The 25777-nt window shown below is 38.0% G+C and overlaps 3 protein-coding genes across 3 annotated transcripts; 2 read left to right on the top strand and 1 right to left on the bottom strand.

Moving 5' to 3' along the window:
* Nucleotides 1-314: 314 nt before the first annotated feature.
* LOC129091492 (pyridoxine-5'-phosphate oxidase-like) lies at nt 315-5053 on the bottom strand. The gene is made up of 7 exons (XM_054599146.1): nt 4874-5053; nt 2717-2841; nt 2534-2633; nt 2110-2163; nt 1903-2031; nt 1750-1820; nt 315-1011 (listed from the first exon to the last, which is right to left on the bottom strand). The coding sequence occupies exons 1-7, from the start codon at nt 5036-5038 to the stop codon at nt 846-848; spliced, it is 810 nt and encodes a 269-aa protein (XP_054455121.1). The 5' UTR covers nt 5039-5053; the 3' UTR covers nt 315-845.
* A 1301-nt stretch (nt 5054-6354) lies between these two features.
* Nucleotides 6355-11618, top strand: mrpl10 (mitochondrial ribosomal protein L10). The gene is made up of 5 exons (XM_054599200.1): nt 6355-6435; nt 6625-6797; nt 9840-10004; nt 10635-10779; nt 11025-11618. Exons 1-5 carry the CDS (start codon nt 6396-6398, stop codon nt 11261-11263), a joined length of 762 nt encoding a protein of 253 aa, XP_054455175.1. The 5' UTR covers nt 6355-6395; the 3' UTR covers nt 11264-11618.
* A 4500-nt stretch (nt 11619-16118) lies between these two features.
* Nucleotides 16119-25465, top strand: osbpl7 (oxysterol binding protein-like 7). The gene is made up of 21 exons (XM_054598986.1): nt 16119-16241; nt 16728-16871; nt 16957-17010; nt 17088-17201; nt 17285-17437; nt 17529-17655; nt 18221-18339; nt 18426-18515; nt 19616-19766; nt 19926-20032; nt 20140-20308; nt 20573-20719; nt 21214-21350; nt 21435-21572; nt 22658-22721; nt 22872-22950; nt 23452-23596; nt 23682-23832; nt 24037-24163; nt 24649-24771; nt 25357-25465. Exons 1-21 carry the CDS (start codon nt 16119-16121, stop codon nt 25463-25465), a joined length of 2571 nt encoding a protein of 856 aa, XP_054454961.1.
* Nucleotides 25466-25777: the final 312 nt, after the last annotated feature.

The following is a 25777-nucleotide window of genomic DNA, read 5'->3' as shown; positions in this document are numbered from 1 at the left end:
AAAGAATAACGACATTATTAGGCACACCTGTACAATCTATTAAATACAACAGTTCTGCTTTAAGTGTTTTAATGAAATGTGTAAATTCAAGTATGTTTATAGCTGCGGTCATTGATAAAGGTGGTGTTCTGGACAACTTTATATTAACAGCTGCTCTTATTATTTGTCCTCCCTAATTACATACTAGATATTAGAAAGTTCAACACCATGACTATCGTTCACATAACTGAATCAACACTGGGTTGCATCAGATTCTACAAATGCATCTAATAAAAGTGGCCACTGAGTATATCTATCCGAGTTTAGACGGATCAATTAATCTGAAAACAGTTTTAGAACCTTTTTTTTTTTTTTTCTTACAATTTTTCATGTAATTAGTGTAAGATTACAAATTAAAGTTCAATTAAACAGTAAACTTTTTAGGAAACCTGTGAAATCAAAGTGTCAGCAATTATTTCAACATAGAAAAATGGACAGGAAGTCTCAACAATGGCCAGAATTGAAGACACATGTCCTAAACGTTAATAACCAACGTCACTGTCAATCATTACTCTACAGGTCCGGGTGGAGTTTGCTCTCTCTCTCTTTCTTTTTGCTAGTTGTGCAATTGGCAGGTTGTGTCACACCTCTGTTACCATGGTAACCACTGTAATAATAATAATAATAATAGTGAGCTGGCATCGAGAACAAAAAGATGGCACAGTGTTGTTTGGCTTGTCGATAAATCCTACACACAGCAGCACCAATTTAATCATAATGATTTCCATCAGTTCTTAAAGATGAGCGGTTCCTTCCAGTGTTGGTGAAGGTACCGTCCAGTACACCACGGTCCGTTGCGGTTCTGCTCACGGGGCCAGTCGCTGGTAAACCCAGCCTCCCTCTGCAGCGTGCTGGAACTCCCCCGGCTCAGACGCTCCGTCCTTTGGTCTGGTGAAGACGATGCGGTCGTGGAGCCTGTTGGTCTGACCCTGCCAGAACTCCATCAGAGAAGGCTTCACGATGTAGCCGCCCCTGTAAGAATATTTATAATAAACAGTTAGAGGATGTGAAAATGTATTTTGTTTCCTTCTAAGAGTTAGATGTCATTTGAGCCTCATTATAGACCACACAATTGGATATTTTGACAAAAGAAAAATGTGTTTTTAAACAGCAAATTATTGTAGTATATTATAATCCTGAAAATAAAATAGAATTTAAGCAAACATACATTTATTTTGTCCTCAAACATAACCCTTTTACAGCTGACGTCTCTAAAATACGGCTGGGTTTCCCATATTAATCCTCCCATTCTGAAAAGTGAATCAAATGCTAAAGTGCCTTCAACCTGCATTCTCTCTAATGACCATCAGGGGGCGACTCCTCTGCTTGTATAGAAGTCTATGGGAAAATGACTCTACTTCTCTCTTGATTTATTCCCTCAGTAAACATTGTAAACATGAGTTTATGGTCTCAATCTCTAGTTTCAAGTCTTCTTCAATACAGCATGATGTTCATTAAGTAAAATATGAGATGTATACGGCATCTCTACGCCACTATTTTACAGTCCAAATATGGTCACTTCTGTTCACTGGTTGCAAAAAAACTGTATTCTACAAACCAATGGGTGACATCACCACGACTACTTCAACTTCTTGTATACTGTCCATGGTTTTGTCCCAGCCATCTAGCCATAAATTTTACATTCACCTTTTCCATAATTTTAATATTTTGTACATTGATTTAATGTAAAGAGCAAAAAGTAATGCATACCAGTAGTCCGGCATGGGCACATCTGTGTCTTTGTACTTCTCCTCCAGTTCTGCATTTTTCTGCCGTAGATACTAAAAAGAAACAACGGAGCAACGGTTAAGACTAACGTTTATGTATTTTCCTACATAACATCCTTAGAGTTTGGGTTCTTACGTCTCTGTTAGGAACCAGAGTGCTCTGTCGGCTCACGACGGCGCCGATCTGGCTGCTCTTTGGTCGGGAGTGGAAGTAGTCACAGGAGCTCTGGAAGGGGATTTGCTCCACGGTGCCCTCGATGCGAATCTGCATATTATAATAAAAAATAATAAACATCTACTTGGTGAAAATGTATTATTTGATGAGCTCATGGAAGATGCCGACCTGTCTGTTCAGGGGTTCCCAGTAGAAGACCAGACACGCATACGGATTGCTCTCCTGTGGACAAAGAACAGATCAGAGAGGCAAATAAGTAAAAACGATATATACCAAAAATATAATAATCTATACTTGTGCTGTTGCAACAACTGATCTGTAAAGGTTGAATCCTAATCTGCTTGATTGTTCCAACCAACAGTCCAAAAGAACCTCCCAAAATATTCCATTTACAATAATAAAAAACAGAGAGAAGCAGTAAAATCCTCATATTCGAGAAGCTAGAATCAGAGAATATGTCACAATTTTCTCAGACTTTGCTTCTTTTTTTATGACATTTACAACTGTGTGCCGATTGGTCATCTTTCATCAGTGTGTTTTAAGGTCACAAACACACACACACAGACAGTTGGATAAAGAAACCGTTACTCACCAGCTCAGAACCTTTTCTGCTCTCGTAGTTTGTGAAGAAACGGAATCCCTCGTTGCTGTATCCTTTCAGCAGGACCATACGAGCAGACGGACGTCCATCTCTGCACAGACACACACACACACACAGCAATAAGATTAACATGAAAAAATGAAAATTATTTTTTTAATTTCAAGAGGCACATACTTGGTTGCCGTGGCGATGCACATGGCGTTCGCCTCTCCGACTTCGGGGCACTTTGTGGCCTGATCGAACCAGTCACCAAACTGTTTGATCGGGTCCAGAGAGACAAGCTGACTCTCCTCAAAGCACTGTGTAGAAAAATAATCAATAAAGTATGAATGCACTGAGAAACGGACAGTACAAGTTCTAGGTATTTGACCTTTCCTTGAATATTTCCATTTTATGCTACTCCCACAGAGATAAATATTGTACTTTGACTGTACTACATCTCAGAGGTAAGTATTGTACTTTTCTGTACTACATCTCAGAGGTAAGTATTGTCTGACAGCTTTCTTATCACATGACAGTTTTTCATCCCCTTCCTGTCCAGGTAAAACCACATATCTCCAGATGTGTTGAAATTGAATGTTTGTGATAAACTGAAGGATGAAATGTTTCCTTTATGTGTTGAGAAAATCCTCCTACTTCTTCAGATAAATAAACTCTTTAATAAGCCTCTTGGATCAGCTGGAAAATGCATCTTCATGAAGCTTAAAACAGAGCTGTTTTTTTATAGAATATGATGCATTGCTGCAGATTAAACTAGACGACAGGATATAAAGGAGTTAAAATGCAACATACACATTAATGTAGCAGGAATATTTATCCAGAAACATCAGATATAATAGTAAAACACTGACAAGGAACATTTCACTGCACAGCTTTAGTTAAGTGCATTCTGCTGATCAGTAGCGGGCCTTGCATTTCACACCTAGGCCTTCAGTGATGTCCTACACAGTCCTACCTGAATGAATCCACCTCTTAATACCATCATTATGACGCCATGGCTCTAGAAACTATACATTTAGACAGAAACACATTATAACTGGGCGTTGCATCACCTTAACATAGTCGAGAACAACAGAGTTATATTAATATTTCCGAAGCATTTAAAATCAATAAATCCGCATTTACAATTAAGAGTGTTAAACTACCAGCTTTAAGATCGCTTGGATACTGTCAAAACGTTCAAATAAAAGGCGCTTTTAAGGGATTAGTCTAAGAAGTTTTATTAACACCAACAGTATGTGAGCTTTAACAAGTGTGTTCACTAAACAGCACATTGTTTCATTTAAGAAACGTGATGAGAAAGACACAAACTATTCACTGAAAATAAAAGAAAACAAACAAATCATTTGCAGTTGTTCTTGAGAATATATTTGCAACAGTGGTGACACTTTGATAAAGGTTAAACCAGAACAATTCAACAAGTCTCCCTGAGTCCTCTCCCTGAGTCCTATCACTGAGTCCTTTCCCTGAGTCCTTTCCTTGAGTCCTGAGTCCTTTCCTTGAGTCCTTTCCCTGAGTCCTTTCCTTGAGTCCTGAGTCCTTTCCTTGAGTCCTTTCCCTGAGTCCTTTCCCTGAGTCCTTTCCTTGAGTCGGTGTCGCCAACTCGAAATCTGATTGGTTAACACCACAGTTTCGTTTCCGTTCACTTACAGGCCCCCGCACTGTTTTCACTGTGTGGTTTTAGTACAATAAGGTTTTGAATACTTCCTCCACCACTGGAAAAATACATATGACATATAATATTTTGACATAAACCTCATGCAGGCCTTGAATGATGACAGTGTCATTGTCTTTGACTTACTTATAGGGTCTAATTTAGCTTTTTTGACCAAAAGTCAAACTCTGAAACATCTGGGGAGCATGAAAACACATACTGTATTCATTCAACTCTGCTCCCAGCAGACCACATGACACTAATACACTAATACATCAATACACTGTGCAATACAACATTTATAATAATTTCTGTCTGTATATATATTTTTACTGTGGATCTCTACTGTTCTTACTGTTTTTATTGCTCATTTGCTTATTTATAATACTTATTTTGATCGTGTGTTTTTTTATTTTATTTTATTTACTATGTCTCTTGTTTGCACTATCCTCTTTGCTGCTATAATCCTGCAAATTTCCCCGCTGCGGGACTAATAAAGGATTATTTTATCTTATCTCTTATCTTATTAGAATAAAGAATAGGACATATAGCAGTATTTGCACACATAATATTGGCCTTATTACCTCATAACCTTGCAGTAAACTATACAAGACACTATTAAGTCATTTGTTTATTACCCCTTACATATGCAACTCAAGTCTTTGAACGCCACTCACTTCCTCATCTCCTTTGTATTTCTTCCTCATGTCACTCAGGTCCATGCTTGTTGGTTCACGCGACGATTTTCTGCAGAAATTCAATGCAAAAGACGCACGAGACGGCGGATTTCTACCAAATACAGTGATCAGACCCAATGCATTCACACTGAGTATGCGCCTCATGCTTGTCTTACTGACGCTGACGTCACCACTCTGACGTCATATGTTACGCAAAGTGTTTTGTAACTTTTTTTTTATACATAACGTGATTTAAAAAAAACAATGCTTTCACATATATGCTTTTGTTAGAAATAAATGTGTGATTGTGTGACCAGTAAAAATTATTTAAATACAAAATAAGAGAAGCAATGATTAATACCTCCACGTTGACGCGTTATGCTGCGTTCAAGGCATGTCTGGAATTAAGAGCAACCGAGTAGGAAAACAGTTAAAGTCACCATGTTGTTTCAGACAATTTGTGGTACTTGTACTTGACTTGAGTATTTATTGCTTTAACTGCATTTCATCTAAAATATATTGTAGTTTTTACTTCACTATTTTTGTCTGACAGCTTTAGCTTCTTTACAAATAGATTTTTAAAACATATCGAGAGTTATACAATATGTTTTGTTAAACAATAAACTACACTTTAATAAATAAATAAATAAAAATATACATAATATTTAGTATATGATCATTTATAAAGAAAATTAATTGTCAACTACTTTGATGGTTTAAGTGATTTTTCATATAAAAATATGATATATTTTATGGTTGAAGCTTCACAAACCTTTCTTTAAATAATTTTAATAATGAAAACAAATATGGTGAAGGTGTCACTTTGAGCTCGGAGAACTTGTGAAAGCAATTCTCACTATTTTCACTCATTTTTACAAACCAATTAATTGATTAATGGTTGAAATAATCATCAGATTAATACACATTGAAAAGAACCAAAATGAGCTCCATCTCAACCAGCTACAACACTGAAACCCGGCTTTTACATGAATGAAAGTATAAATATCTCATGATATAACATACTACAGTGTATATTTGTTTGTATTTATTTAAATTAGCACTCTACATGCATTTGCACTCTTTTCTTATTTAAAAGCAAATGTTTCACCATCGGGATAGGTATATATTTATGTATATATAATTACATTTTTCAAAAACATACAGTACCAGTCAAAAGTTTGGACACACCTTCTCATTCAATGGTTTTTCTTCATTTTTATTTTTATTTTTTTCTACATTGTAGATTAATATTGAAGACATCCAAACTATGAAGGAACACATATGGAGCATTAACAAATGCTCAACAAACCAGAATATGTTTTATATTTTACATTCTTCAAAGTAGTTGAATGAGAAGGAGTGTCCAAACTTTTGACTGGTACTGTACTTGAAACTGTATTTAGTTAAAATTTGGTATTAGTACTTTTACTTTCGCAAATGATTGTTTTTCCTATTATGATTCTCTTTCGTCCGACGTGACAGTGAACGCATCATTTGTTCCGTCGTCACTTCCTGATTCAAGATGGCGGCGACCTTGTGCGGAAAACTACTCTCTAAACAGGGTAATATAGAGTCAAAACTACACCTCTAGCTTTACCTATCTGTCTTTATCGACTCAGTACTTTGTTGGCATGTTTTTCTCAAACTCTCTGTGTTAGCCATCATCTATTAAACAGCGTATTAGAAGGTTTTTAAGCTGAGGCGTTTCTGTCACGTGATCTGGTGTTTTTGACAGACTGTGTGTCTTTCAGCATGGCTTCCCCTCACACAGACCGTCCGTCACGGCTCCAAGGCGGTGACCCGTCACAGGAGGCCGATGCACATCCTCAAACAGAAGCTCATGGCCGTCACTGAGTACATCCCCCCCCCACGGGTCATCCCTCCAGGAGCCTACCCCTACCAGAGAGCTCAAGTCCAGGAGGAGGTGATGCTCACCCCCATTACATTACATTACAGTCATTTAGCAGACGCTTTTATCCAAAGCGACTTACAATCAGTAGTATATTACATATCATTCACCCATTCACACACTGATCCAATCCAATCCAATCCACTTTATTTATATAGCACAGTTTAAACAAACACAAGGGTTTCCAAAGTGCTGCACACAGAAAAAGAGATAAAATAAGTATAAAATAAGTAAAAACACATGACCCACCCAACACTTCTACATCACATCAACACGCCATCTAGTGTCCAAAGGCCAAATAAAAAAGGTGCGTTTTTACCAAGGTTTTAAAGAGACACAGGGATGTGGTTTGTCTAATATGGAGTGGCAAAGTGTTCCACAATTTCGGGGCTGCTACCGCAAAGGCACGTTCTCCTCTGTGTTTTAGCCTGGTACGGGGTGTGGCCAAAAACAGCTGGTCAGCTGACCTAAGAGAACGGCTAGGAGTGTAGGGTTTTAGCAGCTCGGAGAGGTATGGTGGGGCAAGGCCATTTAAGGCTTTAAACGCAAATAAAAGTATTTTAAAATGAATCCTAAAACGTACTGTTGATGACAGGCTACCATGCAAGGTGCCACCATCAGACTCTAACTAACATTCATCATCCAGTCCACACCGATGGCAAGCCTTCGGGATTAACTTGGGGTTAAGTGTCTCGCCCAAGGACACATCGACTGCCGAAGCCGGGTATCGAACCACCGACCCTCTGATTGGAGAACTACCTTGCTCTCCACTACGTCACAGCCGCCGCCGCCACCCCCTTCTGATCCTCCAAGGAATACAACATTGTTTAGGGAATGTTAATGTATAGGTTTTTGGACTTGTTTGGTTGGACAAAACAAATATGGTGAAGGTGTCAACTTTGGGCTCGGAGAACTTGTGACACAAATTTTTTCAAACCAAACAATTAATTGATTAATGGTTGAAATAATCATCAGATTAATCCATATTGAAAAGAACTAAAATGAGCTCCACCTCAACCAGCTACAACACTGAAACCCGGCTTTTACATGAATGAAAGAGTCATAATAATGTCATGATATAACATACTACAGTGTATAACAGTCACAGGGGACACTTGAAGTACAGTACCAGTCAAAAGTTTGGACACACCTTTTCATTCAATGGTTTTTCTTTATTTTTATTTTTATTTTTTTCTACATTGTAGATTAATATTGAAGACATCCAAACTATGAAGGAACACATATGGAATTATGTGGTAAACAAACAAATGCTCAACAAACCAGAATATGTTTTATATTTTACATTCTTCAAAGTAGTTGAATGAGAAGGTGTGTCTAAACTTTTGACTGGTACTGTATGTATATTTGTTTGTATTTATTTAAATTTGCACTCTACATGCATTTGCACTCTTTCCTAATTTAAAAGCAAATGTTTCACCATCGGGATAGGTATATATTTATGTATATATAATTACATTTTTCAAAAACGTACAGTACCAGTCAAAAGTTTGGACACACCTTCTCTTTCAATGGTTTTTCTTTATTTTTATTTTTTATTTTTTTCTACATTGTAGATTAATATTGAAGACATCCAAACTATGAAGGAACACATATGGAATTATGTGGTAAACAAACAAATGCTCAACAAACCAGAATATGCTTTATATTTTAGACTCACTGAGTACATCCCCCCCACGGGTCATCCCTCCATGAGTCTACCCCTACCAGAGAGCTCAAGTCCAGGAGGAGGTGATGCTCACCCCCTTCTGATCCTCCAAGGAATACAACATTGTTTAGGGAGTTCATTTAATTTCTAGAGCTGTACAACACGTGGGCAAAATATTCCTGACACAAAACATTAAATAATAATAATACATAAAAAAGCTACATTACATTACATTACAGTTATTTAGCAGACACTTTTATCCAAAGCGACTTACAATAAGTGTATTCAACATAGAGAACTATTATCACCAGAAGTCATAAGTGCATCTCATTACTTAAACAAGCATCTGAGAGCATAAACCAGAGCAAAAGTATAGAAACAAACTAATACGAATACAGTAAGTGCAGAAACAAACTAATACGAATACAATAAGTGAAACAAACTAATACTAATACAATAAGTGCAGAAACAAACTAATACTAATACAATAAGTGAAACAAACTAATACTAATACAATAAGTGCAGAAACAAACTAATGCAGAAACAAACGAATACAATAAGTGAAACAAACTAATACGAATACAATACATACGAATACAATAAGTGCAACAAACTAATACAAATACAATAAGTGAAACAAACTAATATGAATACAATAACTGCTAAGTGGAAGGCTCAGGGTAGTACCTACAATACTAGGGTATGTTTCTGTTGAAGTTATTGTAACCACACACTGCATTCCTTCATCACATGTACAGCTCCATACCAGCATCATATTGACTAGAATAGGATTAACACTCTGCATGCACAGTGCATTATCCCATCACACGAGTCTGTGACAGGAGAAGTCAAAGGACTGGATCTGGACTTTTTTTTTTTTTTTTTAAAGGCAATGTCCCTGCAAACACATGAGGAAGTTTAGACTACTTCAACCAAACAATATAGTATTATAACAAAATGAACACGATGCATTGTATTTAACATATATTATCTCACATTCTGCTGGTTTAGTTTGGTATTTTCTAGCACAATTGAACCCAAACTTTGCGTTTTCTTAGCAAGCAAATGTTTAAAATCCAGGAAAGAAGTCTTATAATTTTAAGGTAATTAAAAAAAAAAAAAAAGTATGTGCACATTGATGTCCTCATTCTGTTGGCCATATAGTGAATGTGCACACTTCAGACTCTATTTTGTTTAGGCAAGGTTCTGGTATGGATACAGAAACTCTAACTTTAAAAAAAGATATCTTCGAATGAAATCATTGCCATACTGTCACTAATCTCACTGCATAAACACCATCGTTGATAACCATCATTCTTTTTCTTGTTTTAAACCTTTGGTTAGTAAATCCACTTCGCTGTAACACAAACTCCTCTCTTCTATTCCACCAGGACAGTGCATTCACGTTGGTCATAAAGAAGAATTTGAAGAACGTGTTCCAGGACTTTAAGATGATCGCTGTGGTCCAGAACAACAACAGTAACGCTGAAGACCTGATGGTTCTCAAGCACAGACTTCATAAACATGGCATCACTGTCAAGTTCTTCCCCAACCAGGTAATGCTGGAATAGTTTTATTTAAAAAGTAAGAGCACCAAGCATGTTGAGTGTAACAGTGAGTTCACCATGCAAACAGCCACCAAGTCATCTTCATCCTTGTAGTTTGCTCCTGGGAAGTTATTGAGTGAAGTAATTTTTTTATGCCTTTATTAGATAGCAGAGAGTAGAGATATGATGGGAAAATTAGTAAGGAGAAAGAGAGATATTAGGAAAGACATGCAACAAAGATCCTTCCTAGGCCACCAGGGCAACCCAGTCGTCGTTTTTTTTTTGGCATTTGAAACCATAAAATCCAGCATATGTAACATTTCTTTCCAACAAAATGGAATGGAGCCACATTATTTTACTAACTGAGGATCACACAAATCTCTGCCGTTAGAAAAGAAAGGTTATGTTTAACATGTTGCTTTTTGTTTTGTTTACTCGTAATTTTGTTTCCCAGGCTGTGAAACATGCATCATCTCTACAGCTACTGCTGCATATATGTAACATAACTAGTCAAAGTTGATAAGAACATGACCTGAGATCTCCTCTGTTTTCTTTGCTGCACAATTTAAAACCCCTGTAATCCTTTTTTTTTTTTTACATCTTAGTTTATTCTAATCATAAATCATGTATTTTTTCCAGGTGGTTCAGTCATTCCTAAAAGACAGTTTTTACTCCAACATGGCTCCTCTGTTCATCGGTCCGACAGTTCTGTTTGTGAGTAAAGAGCCAAAAGTGAAGGAGATGCTGGCGGCTCTGAGGTCCAGCCCACAGATGACGCTCCTCGGTACGTTTATCGTCTGTGCCTGCATGCAAGGAGGAACTTTGTGATGCAGAATGATAATTATGTCTTAAATATTATCAATAAATGACATGTCAATAATTAATAGAATATATTTTAAAGGCCAATCAGTTAATTAACTAATTGATTCAGTCCATTTGAGGAAGATAAAAGCAGGTTTAAGACACCTGGATCTTCTTCCCTTTAACACATTTTGTGATCATTTAACTGTATTGCTCGCCTGTCAACAGGAGCCTGTATCGACAAAACGCTGCTGAGCGCACAGGGGGTGGTGAGCTACTCCAAACTGCCGTCAGTCTCTGTGGTCCAGGGCGAACTGGTCAGCGGGCTGACGATGCTCACCTCCCACACAGCCTCCCTGCTGCAGCGCCACCCGGCCCACCTGTCGGCCCTCCTGCAGCAGTACGTCAAACAGCAGAGCTCGGAGGACGGATCGGAGGGAGCTCCTAAAGCAGAGGAGGCCACGTAGAGCGGCAGACAGAATCACTGGGACTGTTGCAGATTTTCCAGCTGCTTGGAATGACGAGGGACTGTTGGGTTGGATGCGTATTTAGAATTTATTATAATTTAACAACAGAGTTCCAGGCAGACTTTAGCTGCTGGTTCACCCAGCTTTACTTGAGCTTCGACTGGAGCAGTTCAACTGGCCAGAGGAGCACTGTGGCTGCTGTGAATGAAGGAAGCTGCAGACTTGACTGTTTTCAGTGCACCTCAACCTCCTCAGTGGAGGTTTTGGATGGACAAGTGCTGCAGAAAATATGAGTGACCCCCCCCCAAGAAATTCCTTAATTTAAGGATATTGTCACATATAAATAAACTATTTCAACACAATGCTCCGTCTCATTTTGTTTTGATTCAAGAATTGCAGGATTTGCAGCATTTTACATGTATATTTTTAAATTTTTGTCTTCAGTTAAATGCATAATCTTTACATTTGATTTGCCCAAAGTAGCTGCAGTAAATTGAAAACCCCTCCAGCCAAAATAAACACAAGTGGTCACAGGTCCTGATAGGTTAATCTGTAGATTACAGCATGTTAATCTGGGTCAGTTAGTCTAACATGTTCCGCCTTCCTGAGGGAGACACACATTACTGAGACGCTCGCTTCAACACACCACGCTCAATGTCACAACTGTCTTATAATACATTTGTATTCAGATGTAAAGGTGCTTTGTCTCACTTTATTGACAAATATAAGAAATAACCATACTTTTATTTTGGTTTTCATCACAAAAATAATAGGAGCTGCAGGTATGTGGCAACATTTACAAACTATTTGTATGATGTAAATAAAGAGTCAATTATGACCTGCATTGAATAATTTACATATCAACAAATATTGATGTTTTTGTACAAATCAAAGCCCACACTGTCCCCTTAAAATACCATATTTTTAATGAATTTTTCTGGTATATATATTCTCTATTTGATAAAATAAGATAATTTTATTAAATTTATTTTAATAAAAAATAAATAAATAAAAAAATAAAATAAAACAAGTATTATAAATAAGCAATAAAAAAAAACAGTAGAAAAAACAACAATAACTGAAATACTATATTTACAGACAAAGAAAAAAAAAAACTATTTCAACTACTTTTAACTTTTTTAACCATTATTGCACAGTGCAATGTGCAATGTATTGCACAGGTTTCTATTGTCATGTTATTATGTTATTATTGTCCTGTGGTCCTGAGCTCCCAGCCTTCGCGTTATAACAGTGCACTAGGTGTGCAGAGTGAGTGGAGGTTGGCTGGATTGACCCTCCTCTACCTCCCCGCTAGACACCGTGTAATTCCAGCTAATGCGGATAATGCCCAGGACACACTGCGCACGGCCGCGACGCACAGCTCTCCTTGGATCTGATTCGGAGGAACGGAACTCGTGTCATCCACCGGCTGAGAAGGCACCGATTATGTGATCAGAGTTAGTGATTATCTCTGCAAGTAACCCTTTTTTTTCTGGGAACGGGTTTCTATTGAAAAACGTTTCTTCATCTTCTTCGAAATGGTGATTTTCTACAGTTTCTTTAACGCCGAATGAGACGCTTGTTGGATTTATTGTTATGCAGATGATGACAGTCAGAGCAGGTAATCAGGTAAGACTTCTTTCCTGGATTTTAAAACATTTGCTTGCAAAGAAAACGCAAAGTTTGGATTCAATTCTGCTGCAAAATACCAAACTAAACCAGCAGAATGTGAGATATTATATGTTAAATACAATGCATCGTGTTCATTTTGTTATAATACTATATTGTTTGGTTGAAGTAGTCTAAACTTCCTCATGTGTTTGCAGGGACATTGACTTTTTAACGGGTTTTAGATGAGTTTGTGCAGCATTGAATGGTCCACACTCTTAAAGCACTAGAAGCATTTTCACTTAAACACATCAGTGTGGCTGCTTCCTGATTGTGAGTGTCAATCAATGCAAATGCACAAGTGTGTGTGTGTGTGTATGTGTATGTGTGTGTCCAACAAACCTCTAATTTCTCTGCTTACAATCGTGTCCTGTTAGTTTTTGGATTACAAACTCCTTGTAATTTGATTAAATCCTCACTATTTAAAATATTTGTACAGTTGAGAAGTTTCCACATTCATTCATAAATATTATATCTTCAACTAATCTTTTATTGGCTGCAGTTTTTATTCCAAACGTCGAGATTATATCGGTCATAATCTCTGTATTTTAACCCCATCCTCTGGCATGATTCAGCTCGGTGGCTGTTGTTCAAAACCTCAGTTGACTCCTTTTGTTGGCTCCCATTTCCACTTAATAAGATTTGGATCTCATACCTGCTCTCATCCGGGTCAAACGTGAGGAAAAGTAATGTTTTAAACAGGCCTTTAAATGCTTAATTGCATAAAATAACATAAAAATCTGATTATTTGAAGTGGAATTGATCTGCATATCCTGAAAGTGCACAACCTCAAATGTATGTAGCCATGGAAGTTATACTTTAAAACATTTTGAGATTATAAACAGAAGTTTCAAATCTTTAAATCTGAGATTATACCCTGTGGACACTAGCATACATTTGGTCACCATCTAATTAGATCAGAATCACTTTTGTTCACCTGTAGAATATCCTTTGTTCCGTCTTGAGTAAGCGAGCTCAGAAACCTGCAAATCCTTTCATCCTTTTTCCACCACATGCTGTCATCTCTGAGGTCAGTTACTCTCATCCTCTCCTGTCATTACATAACAGCAAGCCAAGCTGCTTCGGCCCAGTTTAAGAAGAACATCAGTTTGGATTTAACGCCCCATTCTGTTGTTAAAAACCCACAGAGACTATCTGAATGTAGTAACTTTCCTACTTGAGTGAATAACGAACTGTAACCAAAATAAATGAATAAATAAATAAACACTGAAAATGCTGCAAATGCAAAAAATCTCCTGTTTCCTGCATGTAAACTAAACGTGATAACGGTCTCACAAACACGTTGCATTTTATGGAAGTTTTCACTTGTAAAAGCAAACATTTCACATCAAAGTACTGCACTATATATGTATATGTTTATTATATATTTTCTTTAATTATTTATTAGTACTACTTGATACCACTTTATCTAGTTAAAAAAAAAACCCACTTACAAACAATCTCCTTATTTTCTAATTTATTGGTACTACCTCATACTACTTTATCTCGTATCAAAGTAATACATTTATTAAATACGATCGCCTTCATTGACTGCAAAAATCTTTCAACAAATCCAATTAATCAAAGTTCTTAAATAGGAAAACAAACGTATTTTAGGAAAATAGAAAAATTCATTTAAATTAGAAACAAATTGAAAATAATCTTCCATTCAGCCAGAAACTGAGCATATTTTCAGTTTTTATGCCGTAAACTGTGTTTATTGTATTTATCATTTTAGATTCACCTAAGCAGGTAAATGCAAAGTACTTTTTATAATCCAGTGATCGAGGTTACATTGTTCTAACCCGCTGTGTTTGTGGTCTGCACCTTTGCACTTTTCATGTTGTCAGTGCTCTCTGCTTCCTGTTGCTCCTCTAAAGAGAGGCTAAAAAAACATCCTCTGAAAAACCAATTAAGCAGAAGGTCAGTAATCCTCTCCTGAGGAGAACAGAAGCTGTTACACTGTATCCTGTGTGAAGAAGTTCATTCAGCTTTATGAATACAAAGAGATTAGATTGCTAAATTAATCAATATTGTAGCATGAAAAAGAATGATATTAACAAACATTTCAATTATTCTGTGACACAGCCACCACAATAATAACTCTACATCTTCATAGCCTGTTCCTGTTTATATTTCTTTTTACCTCAAGCACATTATAAAGCAACATTTTGGCAAATTAAACTTAATTTCTCTATGTGCTTACTTGTATCAAAAAGATTTAAAAGTCTGATACAGCTGAGTTCCCATTCATGATAATCTAAAAACAAAGTACAATCAGATTTAGAAAAATGCTGTATAAAATGTCAGATATTCTCCCATTTATTGTGAAGAACGTTGAGTTTTCTGTGTCGTTAAGATCCAGATTGATCTAGTTGAGGATCCGGGATGTACAAACCGTATCCAGGTAGCTCTTTAAGGTAACTGGATTACACAGAGTCGCTTCCTGTTTCATGCTCTGTTGAGCCGGTTTAACACTTTCACTTTGGTTTCTTTCTCGTGGAGCTGACTCGTCCTCATGGGTCATTAAACAGATCTTCATTAAGAGCGGATAGTATATGTAGAACATTTGATAAAAGAAAGACGATTAAAGTAACAGCTGACTTCACTGCAAAATAAAAAAGACATTTTTTTCGGTTTGTTCATGCATGTATTCCACGTAGACCATAATGTTTAAGAGATAATAATTTATGAATTTGTTAATTAAAGATTCTAAAACAACAACTTGTTAATGGATTCCCATGTCAAAAGTAATTTATCAGGAAAAAATGGCCAAAACTAAGATGATTCTAGCTTTTCTCTGTTTTAAAATAATGTAAAATAATCTCACCAAAAGGTCCATTTAGCAGCTGTTCTGGAGCTTTTGATCATCTCAGATGATCTTCATCAGCATCTGTCATTTGTTGGTCAAAACAAGAACTTTGAAGACTTGTGATTGGTAGTTTTCTGACTTTTCTTTTTGTCTTAACAATCAGCACATTGAAAAACATATATACATTTTTAACGAAATAGAATAAATATCTTGGAAGTCTTTGAATTTTTCTTTCCATCCAGAATGCTACTTAGATGTGTGTGTTCTAATTTGTTTTTAACAAAAACTGGAGATGTAATATTGATAAAATAATATAAATCTCTCAACACCCAGGCGATCACAGCAGGGAGGGGAGTCTGAGGTCTGCGCTCTAACATGGATTCATACGGGGCTAAACTGAACCGTAGCCAGTCGCTGGCGAGCGGCCTGGAGAAGCCTTCACCGACGTGGAAGCCGTCTCACTCTCGCAGCAGCAGCACACTGTCATCCTCCAGACAGGTGAGTCGCCAGATACAGGCAACAACAAATGCATTATGGGTGTGTATATATGTAAATTATTGTTTTTTGTTTAAGGGAAGTTTTTGATATTCTCTGTCTCTGTCGATATTCTTTTTCATTCTAGATTATATTTGTTAATTTTCATGAATTCACAGAGATTAGTGAGTTTAATGCTTTGTCTATTTTTGTAAAAGGCAGTAAAGATGCCAAAGAGTCCTAGAACCAAGAAGTCAGTTAGCCTATTAGCACTTCTTGTTCCCCATCGTCTTAAGGTCAATGTGTTTTTTCAATTTGTTTTTGGTTAGATGTCTGAAATAAGGTTCGTAGTTAACACAACTGAAGAGTTTTAACTTTTTGTTTTATGACATAAATTGGTCAGTAAACACCCCTTTTGGTGAATTTAGAAAAGGCGGTCTACAAGTGTCTCAATGAAACAACTAAAGCTAATTTTATGTTACCCATTTTCCCCATTCACGCTGTCCATAGATTATCAAAGACTGGGAAGTGATTGACGACCTTCAGGTAGAAACACAGGCAGGAGGTGACAATCTTCAGGATAAGACCGCCCCGGGAATCTGTGAAGGATATCTCCTCAAGAGGAGGAAGTGGCCACTGAAAGGTTGGCACAAGGTGAGGAAACCGACCACTCTGTCATCTTCTATGATTTATAAATAAAGTTAATGTTCAAGAAGATGATGTTTGATCTCTTTTTCAGCGATACTTTGTCTTGGAATTAGGAAACTTGCGTTACTCCAAAAATCAACAAGATGTAAGTAAACATCAAAACAGGATTTTTCACCTATTACTTCTGAAAACGCTTATTAAATGAACCTTTTTGCACTGAAGGTGTCCCGGGGAAGAGTCCAGGGCTCTTTAGACGTTAGCCTCGCGGTCATGTCCATAAACAAGAAGACAAATCGGATTGACTTGGACGCGGGGGACATTCTCTATCACATGAAGGTAAACATTTTCAAACACATAACCAGTGTGCCTTTTAGATTAAAAAAGACAAATATCTGACTCCTTTTTGTTGTCTCTCCAAGGCAAAGAACCACGAGCTCTTCTACATTTGGGTCACCAAGCTACAAGCTCACCGCCAGTACAAGAAGAACGAGGCGGCTCATGTTACCAGCGGCTTCCTCCACACTTTGTCCAACAGCATCGCGGCCGGACAAGCTCAGAGAAACGGAGACGTGGTGATTATCAAATACTGAACTGTAAAGTCAAACATGACACAACAATCTTTACAAGTGACTCAGTGGAACTCCTCTTTCCTCTGTTAACCAGAGCTCTGCAGGCATGGCGGATTCAACTGGAGCATCTCCAGGAGTGCTGCCGTCCGCTAACACGGCTGTGAACAGCAAAGTGTCGGCCTGGCTGCAGCAAAGTCACGACCAAGACACCTGTGTTCAAGGTATGTGTCTAATAAAATATATTGGATTTTATATATAGAAACACATTTAGAATAAAGTCTGTATATTTTTTTTGCATTTAAAAGTTCCTTAAAGGGGAGCTTTAAAGCCTTTAGTGGCTCCAGAGGGAGTTGCGCGAATTCTGATACTGCCTTAAGTGATGTCACCTGAGTTGCATTGTGGGTAATGTAGGCACCAGGACAAGCAAGAGAAATGAGTAGATTAAAAAAGAAGATATATGTGTTTCTGCTGCAACGATTGCAATATTTTTTCCCCCCGACCTGTTCATTACGAGTGAATAGTTATAAGTAAGAATGAACAAGTACCTCATAAAAATCCACCTTAAAAAAATCAGAAAGACTCCTTTGAGATTTTTTCTCAGTCTACTGGAATCAATGAGAAACTCATTCTTATAATTGGATAATTCTCACTATTTAAAAGCTCTTTAAACTTATTGTATTGTATATTAACTGCACAAATTCATGATATCTAAATGCATAAAAGTATCCACAAGGGTTTTCTTTCCTTGCTAACCTTCCTTTTTCACTTTCAAATGGTTTCTTTCAGAGCTGAACCGCTGCCATTTGGAACTTTCTGAGATAAACCGCTTAATCCAGAGGCTGCAGATGTTGGAGGCCGGTCAGACTTTGACTAACGGAGACCTGAAGCGCATCATCAGTTTACAGGTAGAACGCTGTTCAGTTTGGAGCCGCTCCGTTCTGGGCCACATCACATGATAATAAAAATGACTTATTCTTATAATCTGAATCAGAATCTCTCGCTTGAGAAGCCGAAGAAGCCGAGGTCAGGGAAGATATGGGGCCACACTCGCACATTATCCAGAGTGGAGGCCCTGGGAATGGTAAGAATGCTCCGCAACTCGCTCTCTGTTTGTATTTAGAGCAAAACATGTATGAATGATACTGTTTCACAATGATTCAACATTATTTAATACCAGTGTTTTAAGTTGATTTGAAATATCAATTGATTGAAAACATAAATTAAGTCTTCTTACTGAAAAACATATTGGGTGTCTAAGTATTTGACATCCCAACCCTCCTGTAACATTTTGGGGCCTTTCTCTAATCCAAAGCCTATTCGTGGGATTACTAAATCGGTGAGTTGGCAGTGGGAAGAGACAACTTGGTTCATGAATATTAATAAATGTTCTCCTGAAAATGAATTGTGACTCTATTAATTAAAAATAATGTTTTTTATTCAGGTTAAAGTTACTAAAAGGAACTTTTAAATGTTTATTAGTTAGTCTCAATTTGATACAATTGGCTATTTCTAAATAGTCAGTCTTCTTGAAATCAGACTAAATCATTAACAACATGCGGGTTCAATGCACTACCACTTTTGTCCACAGGGCCCGCCAAAATCAACAAAATGAAAGTTCCTTGTAGTAACTTTAAAATGGTAACTGTGTTTTGTTTTAATTACACTTAATAATTCGTTTCTGTGTGCTCCGGCCTGATGTATTCATGGTAGACGCCAGTTTCTTATGAACAGAGCATAGAAATGACTTGATCTTTGATAATTTCAGTCGTAGAGTGAGTAAATGAATAGAAAGTAAACTTTGTTTAGCTGCTAGATCACTAGTTTTCAACCCTGTCCTTAAGAAACAAAAGTGCTGTTGGTTGTCTTTCATGCTAGCTAATTGGAGTACTGAAGCTCTGTTTCATTACTTACCAAATGAACAGGTTTTACGACAACTTTACACCAACATTGGTGTTTCTCATATTTTTGTTATTAAATACAAAGCTACTTCCAGCAGCAAGTTAGCCTAGCTTACCATAAAGGCTGGTCTGGCTTTGTTCAAACATAACAATATCAGCCTACTTGCACCACTTAATTTCACTCATTGACATGTTGTATATCTCTACGTAAACAAAACTGTAAAAAAAGAAATTTGTGGTTTTACGGCACCTTTCAACCATCCTCATCTGTTCACCTTCATAGCTGTCCTCCAGTCACCTGGGCAGCTCGCCTCACCTCGGTGCATCCTCCTCCTCCATCCCTGACTACGTCTTCTCCCAGCTGTCCCCTCCTACTGTCACATCGCCCGAGGGCAAGAAAATCCAGCAGGACATCTGTGCCATGTCGCTACGAGGTCAGAAAAACAGACAAATGCATGTTTACACACAGGTAGACAGGGGTTTGTACAAGATCAGAGAGTCCACAGAGATGATTATGCAAGAGGGATAATCTTAGAAACGTCCAAAGAAATCTGACATGAATATACATTCAAATTCTTCTTATTCCTCCTCAGTGATTGCTTCCCTGAAGTCAGTGCATGAAACTCTGTCCCAGGAGAGGCAGAAGCTGCAAGAAGTCTGGGAGACCAACAACATCCACCAGTCTAACACATTAGCTGAGGTAAGATCCAGGCTGCACCTGTCTGTTTGATTCTCTGACACATATTCCCTTTGTGGGTTTTGATGGCTGGGTTTTCTTTGTTCCTCTTTCTCCTCCCACGTCGACAGCCTGCAGCAGCGAGGTCTCCATCCCACGGGCCTTCCTCAGTGGCAGACTCAGCTGCAGAGTACTTTGACGCCAGCGACGACATCCTTTGTGGAAGTTCTTCTGAGCTGTCCGATGAGTCAGGACTTAGTGACGGAAGCACAACCAACTCTGAGCCGGAGGAAGGACACGGTGGGTACATTTACACGAGTACCAGCTGTGAGCTTGAACCTCGGTTCTTCCGAGTGAAGCCAATGTGGAAATGTCTTAAAACGTGCATTCTCTCAACCGACCAGCAGGGGGCGACTCCTCTGGTTGCAAAAAGAAGTCTGGTTGTATAGAAGTCTATGTGAAAATGACTCTACTTCTCACTTGATTTATTGCCTCAGTGAACATAGAAACATCAAACTGCCCTTTTGCAATGAGTAATAGTATTTCCTTTCACCTCCATCACAGCATCGGCCACCAGGAAGTATCGTGCCAGCATTTCCAGGACTCCAAACAGCGTTGTTCCCAAGAGCACCGGCCGGCGAACCACACTGCCTGCTACTTGTCCCGACAACAGCCACGTGGGCCTCATGGCTATCCTCTATAATAACATAGGCAAGTAAAACACTCTTCTATGGCCCTTCTCTAAGCCCCTCCCCCCTTGGTTATGGTTGCTAGGCCTGTCAAGCTTCTGCAAGTTCTGAAATACCAGAGAGAAGTAGACAGAAAAGTAATAATAATTAATATTCAGCCCTCTTTGTTTGCTAACGTGGTAAACTAGTTCTTACCTTGGCGCCAACAGTAGTTTTGTTGATCTTCCATGGATAGAGCTGTGTTTAATCCGTATCTGACATCTCTATTCTTGCATTTTTGGCTTCTGGAAGACGAAAAAATTACGAGACTTTAATCTAAACTTTGAGAAAAACTGTTGTTGGATTTGCAGGTGGAATTGACACACAATCCGCTAATAGCTTTACAGTTCTTCTGCGCCTTGTTACGGTTGCTAATGGAGGATTAGACCGTTGCCTTTGGGTTTAGCAAAGGGTGAATTACACAGACATAATCTTCTGACACATAGCAGTTTTCTAATGTTTTGTGTTGTACCTCAGGTAAAGACTTGGCTCGAGTGTCCATGCCCGCTCCTCTCAATGAGCCCGTTAACCTTCTGCAGAGGCTTTGTGAAGAGCTGGAGTACAGTGAGCTGCTGGATACCGCCAACAACACGCAAGACCCATACCAGAGGATGGTGAGACGAATAATATCTATAATATAGATGGGGAAACAATGTCATCACTGATAAAACAAAATGTTATTTTTCATCTCTTAACAGGTTTACATTGCTGCCTTTGCTATCTCTGGTTACTCCACTGCGACGTTCAGGAATCACTACAAGCCCTTTAACCCGGTGCTGGGCGAGACCTACGAGTGCCTCAGAGAGGACCGGGGCTTCCGCCTCATCAGTGAGCAGGTATCTCACAAACACTACATTTATTACCAGACATACTGTTATTAGAAAATGTCTTATTCTTAGTCTCTAAAGTCCCAGTGAAAGTTAGCTTCTGATTCAGAGCAGCAGCGATATTGATGAGAAGAGGTGCCCGCGCAGAGCTGAAAGGATATTAAAAAACAATACCCACCACAGTTGGGAACATCTGCATTATGCGTTTATATTTTCTTTTGCTAACATTACATGTTTTCACAGCCAACAGCCACATTTAGCATTATGAAAAAAGTATGTGCAAGAGTGTGTTGCTGAGACAGAGAAAGGTCTCGAACATAGTTAATTATCTCCTGATTTGTGTGTCTGATAAAGTGCCATTCTAGTGTCTAGTGTCAGAATGTTTTAGAAGATATGTGACTTGTGAAAAATGGTTCCAATATTTATTTTGGTGACTCTGGAGGAAACAATCGGTCGTAATCTGTATTCACGTTCACGTCTACCACTGGAGTAAGAAAAACACAGGACCTGCAGCTAGTCTCTAGTTTATGTAAGCACACGTCATATTTTGTTTTACAGGGAAAAGAGATTGTGGGATTTTTATATAAAAATATGAATAAATTACTTTTTTGTAAACATTTTTTTGACTGTGGATGTGATCTGAAAGGGTTAAAAAAATTATCATTTCATCTGGAGTTAAAGAGCTTGAGTGGACCAGAGATGATTAAACTGAGCTGCCTTTAAGATTGGGAAGAGATGATGGGGTATTACCATTTAATTGGTAAATTAAGATTGATCAACTATTTGCATAATTCAGCAGCTCAGCCACACAGAGCTGCAAGAGTCAACGCTTAGCCATCTATTGCTTTAATTAAAACTAAATCATATTATGTCATCAGAAATTAAAATGATTCATTTATTTTGAAGTGAGGCTAATTAATTGAAAAGTAATTAAATGTCAGTCCTCGCCAAGCAGTTCATTTCTTGAACAGTGTCTCAACAATGCAGCTCCTGTCAAAGCAGCAACTTTCTTTCTCTTCATCACATCTTCTTCCACAGTCATAAAGACTGGAAGTATCTGTTTTATAATTCTAATTATCTCTTTATTTCACCAGGTCTGCCATCATCCCCCCATCTCTGCCTGCCATGCACAGTCAGATAACTTCTCCTTTTGGCAAGGTGACACTCTTTCTTTCATCAAACCAAATTCTTAATTTATGTTTCTGTTCTTAGTGTTAATTACGTGTATTTCTGTCCTTTAACTTTGCTTTAAAAACATTTGAGAAATTTCATCAGGCTTACATTCTATATAATATATTTCCCGATCAGACCAGCGATGGAAGAATAAATTCTGGGGGAAGTCGCTGGAAATTCTTCCAACAGGAATGGTGAACGTCACTCTTCCGAGGTAAACAGTCTACACTTTGCTTGACTCTAGCCACAACATGCAAATGAACATTCTTAAATCACAGACTGGCTTTTATGTGATTCGCTTAAATGCATTATTTTATTATTGATTTTCCTAATTTATTTTATTTTATTTATTTATTAATTTTTTTTTAATTTTCTTTAATTTAATTTAATTTAATTTCTACTTATTTTATTTCTTAGTTCATTTTTATTTCTTAATTAGCTGATCGTTTGTTTAGCTTTGTTGGCCCTCATTGTTGGGCTTTCTGTTGTTTTATTGCCTTACTTTTTCTGCTTTGTCTGTCAAAGCACTTTGAAAAGGTTTTAAGGTGCTATATTTTCAGGAAAAATATTTTTATTATATTATATTTTTCGACAAATCGTAATGTTTTGTCCAAACAAACAGGTCAAAATCCAAATATATTCAGTATACATTGATACTAAACACATTGACCAACTTGTTTTTGGCACTTTGCTTGAATCTGGGTGTTTTGTCCAGGTACGGAGACCACTATGAGTGGAACAAAGTGGTGACCTGCATCCACAACGTCCTCAGCCAGCAGCGCTATCTGGAGCATTATGGAGAGGTCACCATCCGCAACCTCAAAAGCAACGTGTGCACCTGCAAGATAACCTTCGTCAAGGTGAATGAGACAGGCCTTTTTCTCTTTATGCGTGTTTGGTTCATATATCAGGCTTCTGACTGACGAGTTTGTGTTTTTGTTTTAGTCTCGTTACTGGGGTTCAGACACGAATAAGAACGAGGTGCAGGGCACGGTGCTGGACCAGAGTGGGAGCGTCATTCACCGGTTCGGAGGTCTGTGGCACGAAGGCATCTTCTGCGACACTCTGCCCACTCCGAAATGTGTCTGGAAGCCAAGTGAGTCTGTGACATGTTTAACCAACGTGTTTGTCCTTGAAGTTTTTCATGTGTCGCTGAGATTTTGCTTTAGAGGTTGAGGGTTTAAATCTGATGTAACCTAAAATGACTAAGTGCTCCCTGTTGCCAAAACGGCTAATCAGCGTAAATCCAGGTGTCACGTTTGCTCAGCGGCTCACCTGAGAAGCTTCTCTCTCCCCGCAGATCCCCAGCCAAAGGATGACCTGCTGTACTACGGCTTCTCCAGCTTCGCCATGGAGCTGAACGAGCTCACCCCCGACCTGAAGCCTCTCCTGCCTCCGACAGACAGCCGCCTGCGCCCCGACCAAAGGTGAGCCGAGCTGGAGACGGTGGTGCCAAGAAATCTCCATAGATGAGGAGGAAAACTTATGCATTTATCTTTAGTATATATATAATAACAAATCTCCCTAAAATATCAATTAGACAGCTGCTCGAGTTCTCACTAAGACCAAGAAAGTGTACCACATAACTATTTTTGCACCTGATTAATTTCAAAATGTTGGTTACTAAAGTGCTGAACGGTTTAGTTCAGATTTTCTGCAACATTATAAACCATCAAGACATCTCAGGTTGGTCTGGGACATTTCTGCTTCTTAAATTAATAGTATTTGAAGGTCTTTTTATTATGCATTTCTTTTGCACTTTGTCTTTGATGTTTTATGTAAAGCACTTTGACATTCCATCTTAATCTTTTCTTGTCTAACATATAATAAAGTGACTGTACATATTATTTACTGACTTTAAAATGTGGATTCAGTGTCAAGTTACTCTTTAAATTCGCCCTCTTTTCAACAGGATGCTGGAGGACGGGAAGGTGGATGAAGCGGACAAACAGAAAGACGACATAGAGGAGTTTCAGAGGGAGCGGAGAAAAGAGCTCGCAAAGAAAGGGGAAGAACATGCTCCTCGTTTTTTCAAGTAAGTTTGTTTCTTTTACAATCAGATAACAAACTATTATTTCCCGTTACAAAAAACTTACAAACCTTCTTATTATAATGATTAACTATAAAGACCATCAAATAATCAACAATAAAAGTGTTCTGTTGTCTCAGGTTTTCTCACTATTTAGCAAATACGGGAATCGTATTGTTAAAGCTTGTAAACTATCTTCTTCTTTTTGTTCTTCTTCTTCTCTCTTGTGCTGATGGTTTTAATTGAGATGTTTTATTTAAGGATATCAAAACTCAAACATTTCATCTTATTCTTCTTCTTCTTCATCCTTTTTCATCTTTCTTCTTTTACCTCTTTTTCTTCTTTTTTTCCTTCCTCTCCTTAATCTTCTTCTTCATACTTTTATTTTGTTTTTCCTTTTTTTCCTCTTCTTCTTCTTCTTCTTCTTCTTCTTCTTCTTCTTCTTCTTCTTCTTCTTCCCCTCTTCTTTTTCTTTCTTTTTCCTTGTTTTTCTCCTTCTTCTTATGCCTCTTCTTCTTCCTCTTCCTTCTTCTTCTCCTTCGTCTTCTTCTTTGTCTTCTTTTCCTTCGTCCCCTTCTTCTTCCTCTTCAGGAAAACCAAAGATTCCTGTGGACGGGACGTGTGGTTGACTAACGAGATGTACTGGAAGCTCAGAGAGAATCCAGGTTTTGCTAATATTGAAAACATAACTGTGTGGTGATGAGACGACAGGGACGAGCAAACCAAACGACATTTGAGAGAGAGAGAGAGAGAGATATTAAAATGATCAGCGTTGGATATTTGGACAGCATATATGAACCGCTCTGAGAGACGTTCAGGGTGGAGATGGTGCTGCTGATCTTGTTCTTTCTTTCTGTGCACCCGTGACCGGATCACGGGAACCCTCGGCCACGTTACGCAGGGTCCAGCAGGATAGGTGAAGAAACTTGGACGGAACTTTCTCATCACCATCAATTTTTTTAATGCATTTTAAGAAATATTTTTTTAGACTAATTCAAACAGCACATATATG

Source organism: Anoplopoma fimbria, chromosome 5 (genome assembly GCF_027596085.1).
Source record: "Anoplopoma fimbria isolate UVic2021 breed Golden Eagle Sablefish chromosome 5, Afim_UVic_2022, whole genome shotgun sequence".
Taxonomy (NCBI): Eukaryota; Metazoa; Chordata; class Actinopteri; order Perciformes; family Anoplopomatidae; genus Anoplopoma; species Anoplopoma fimbria.
Note: the sequence above shows the minus strand (reverse complement) of the source record. Positions and strands in the feature narration are given on the sequence as shown.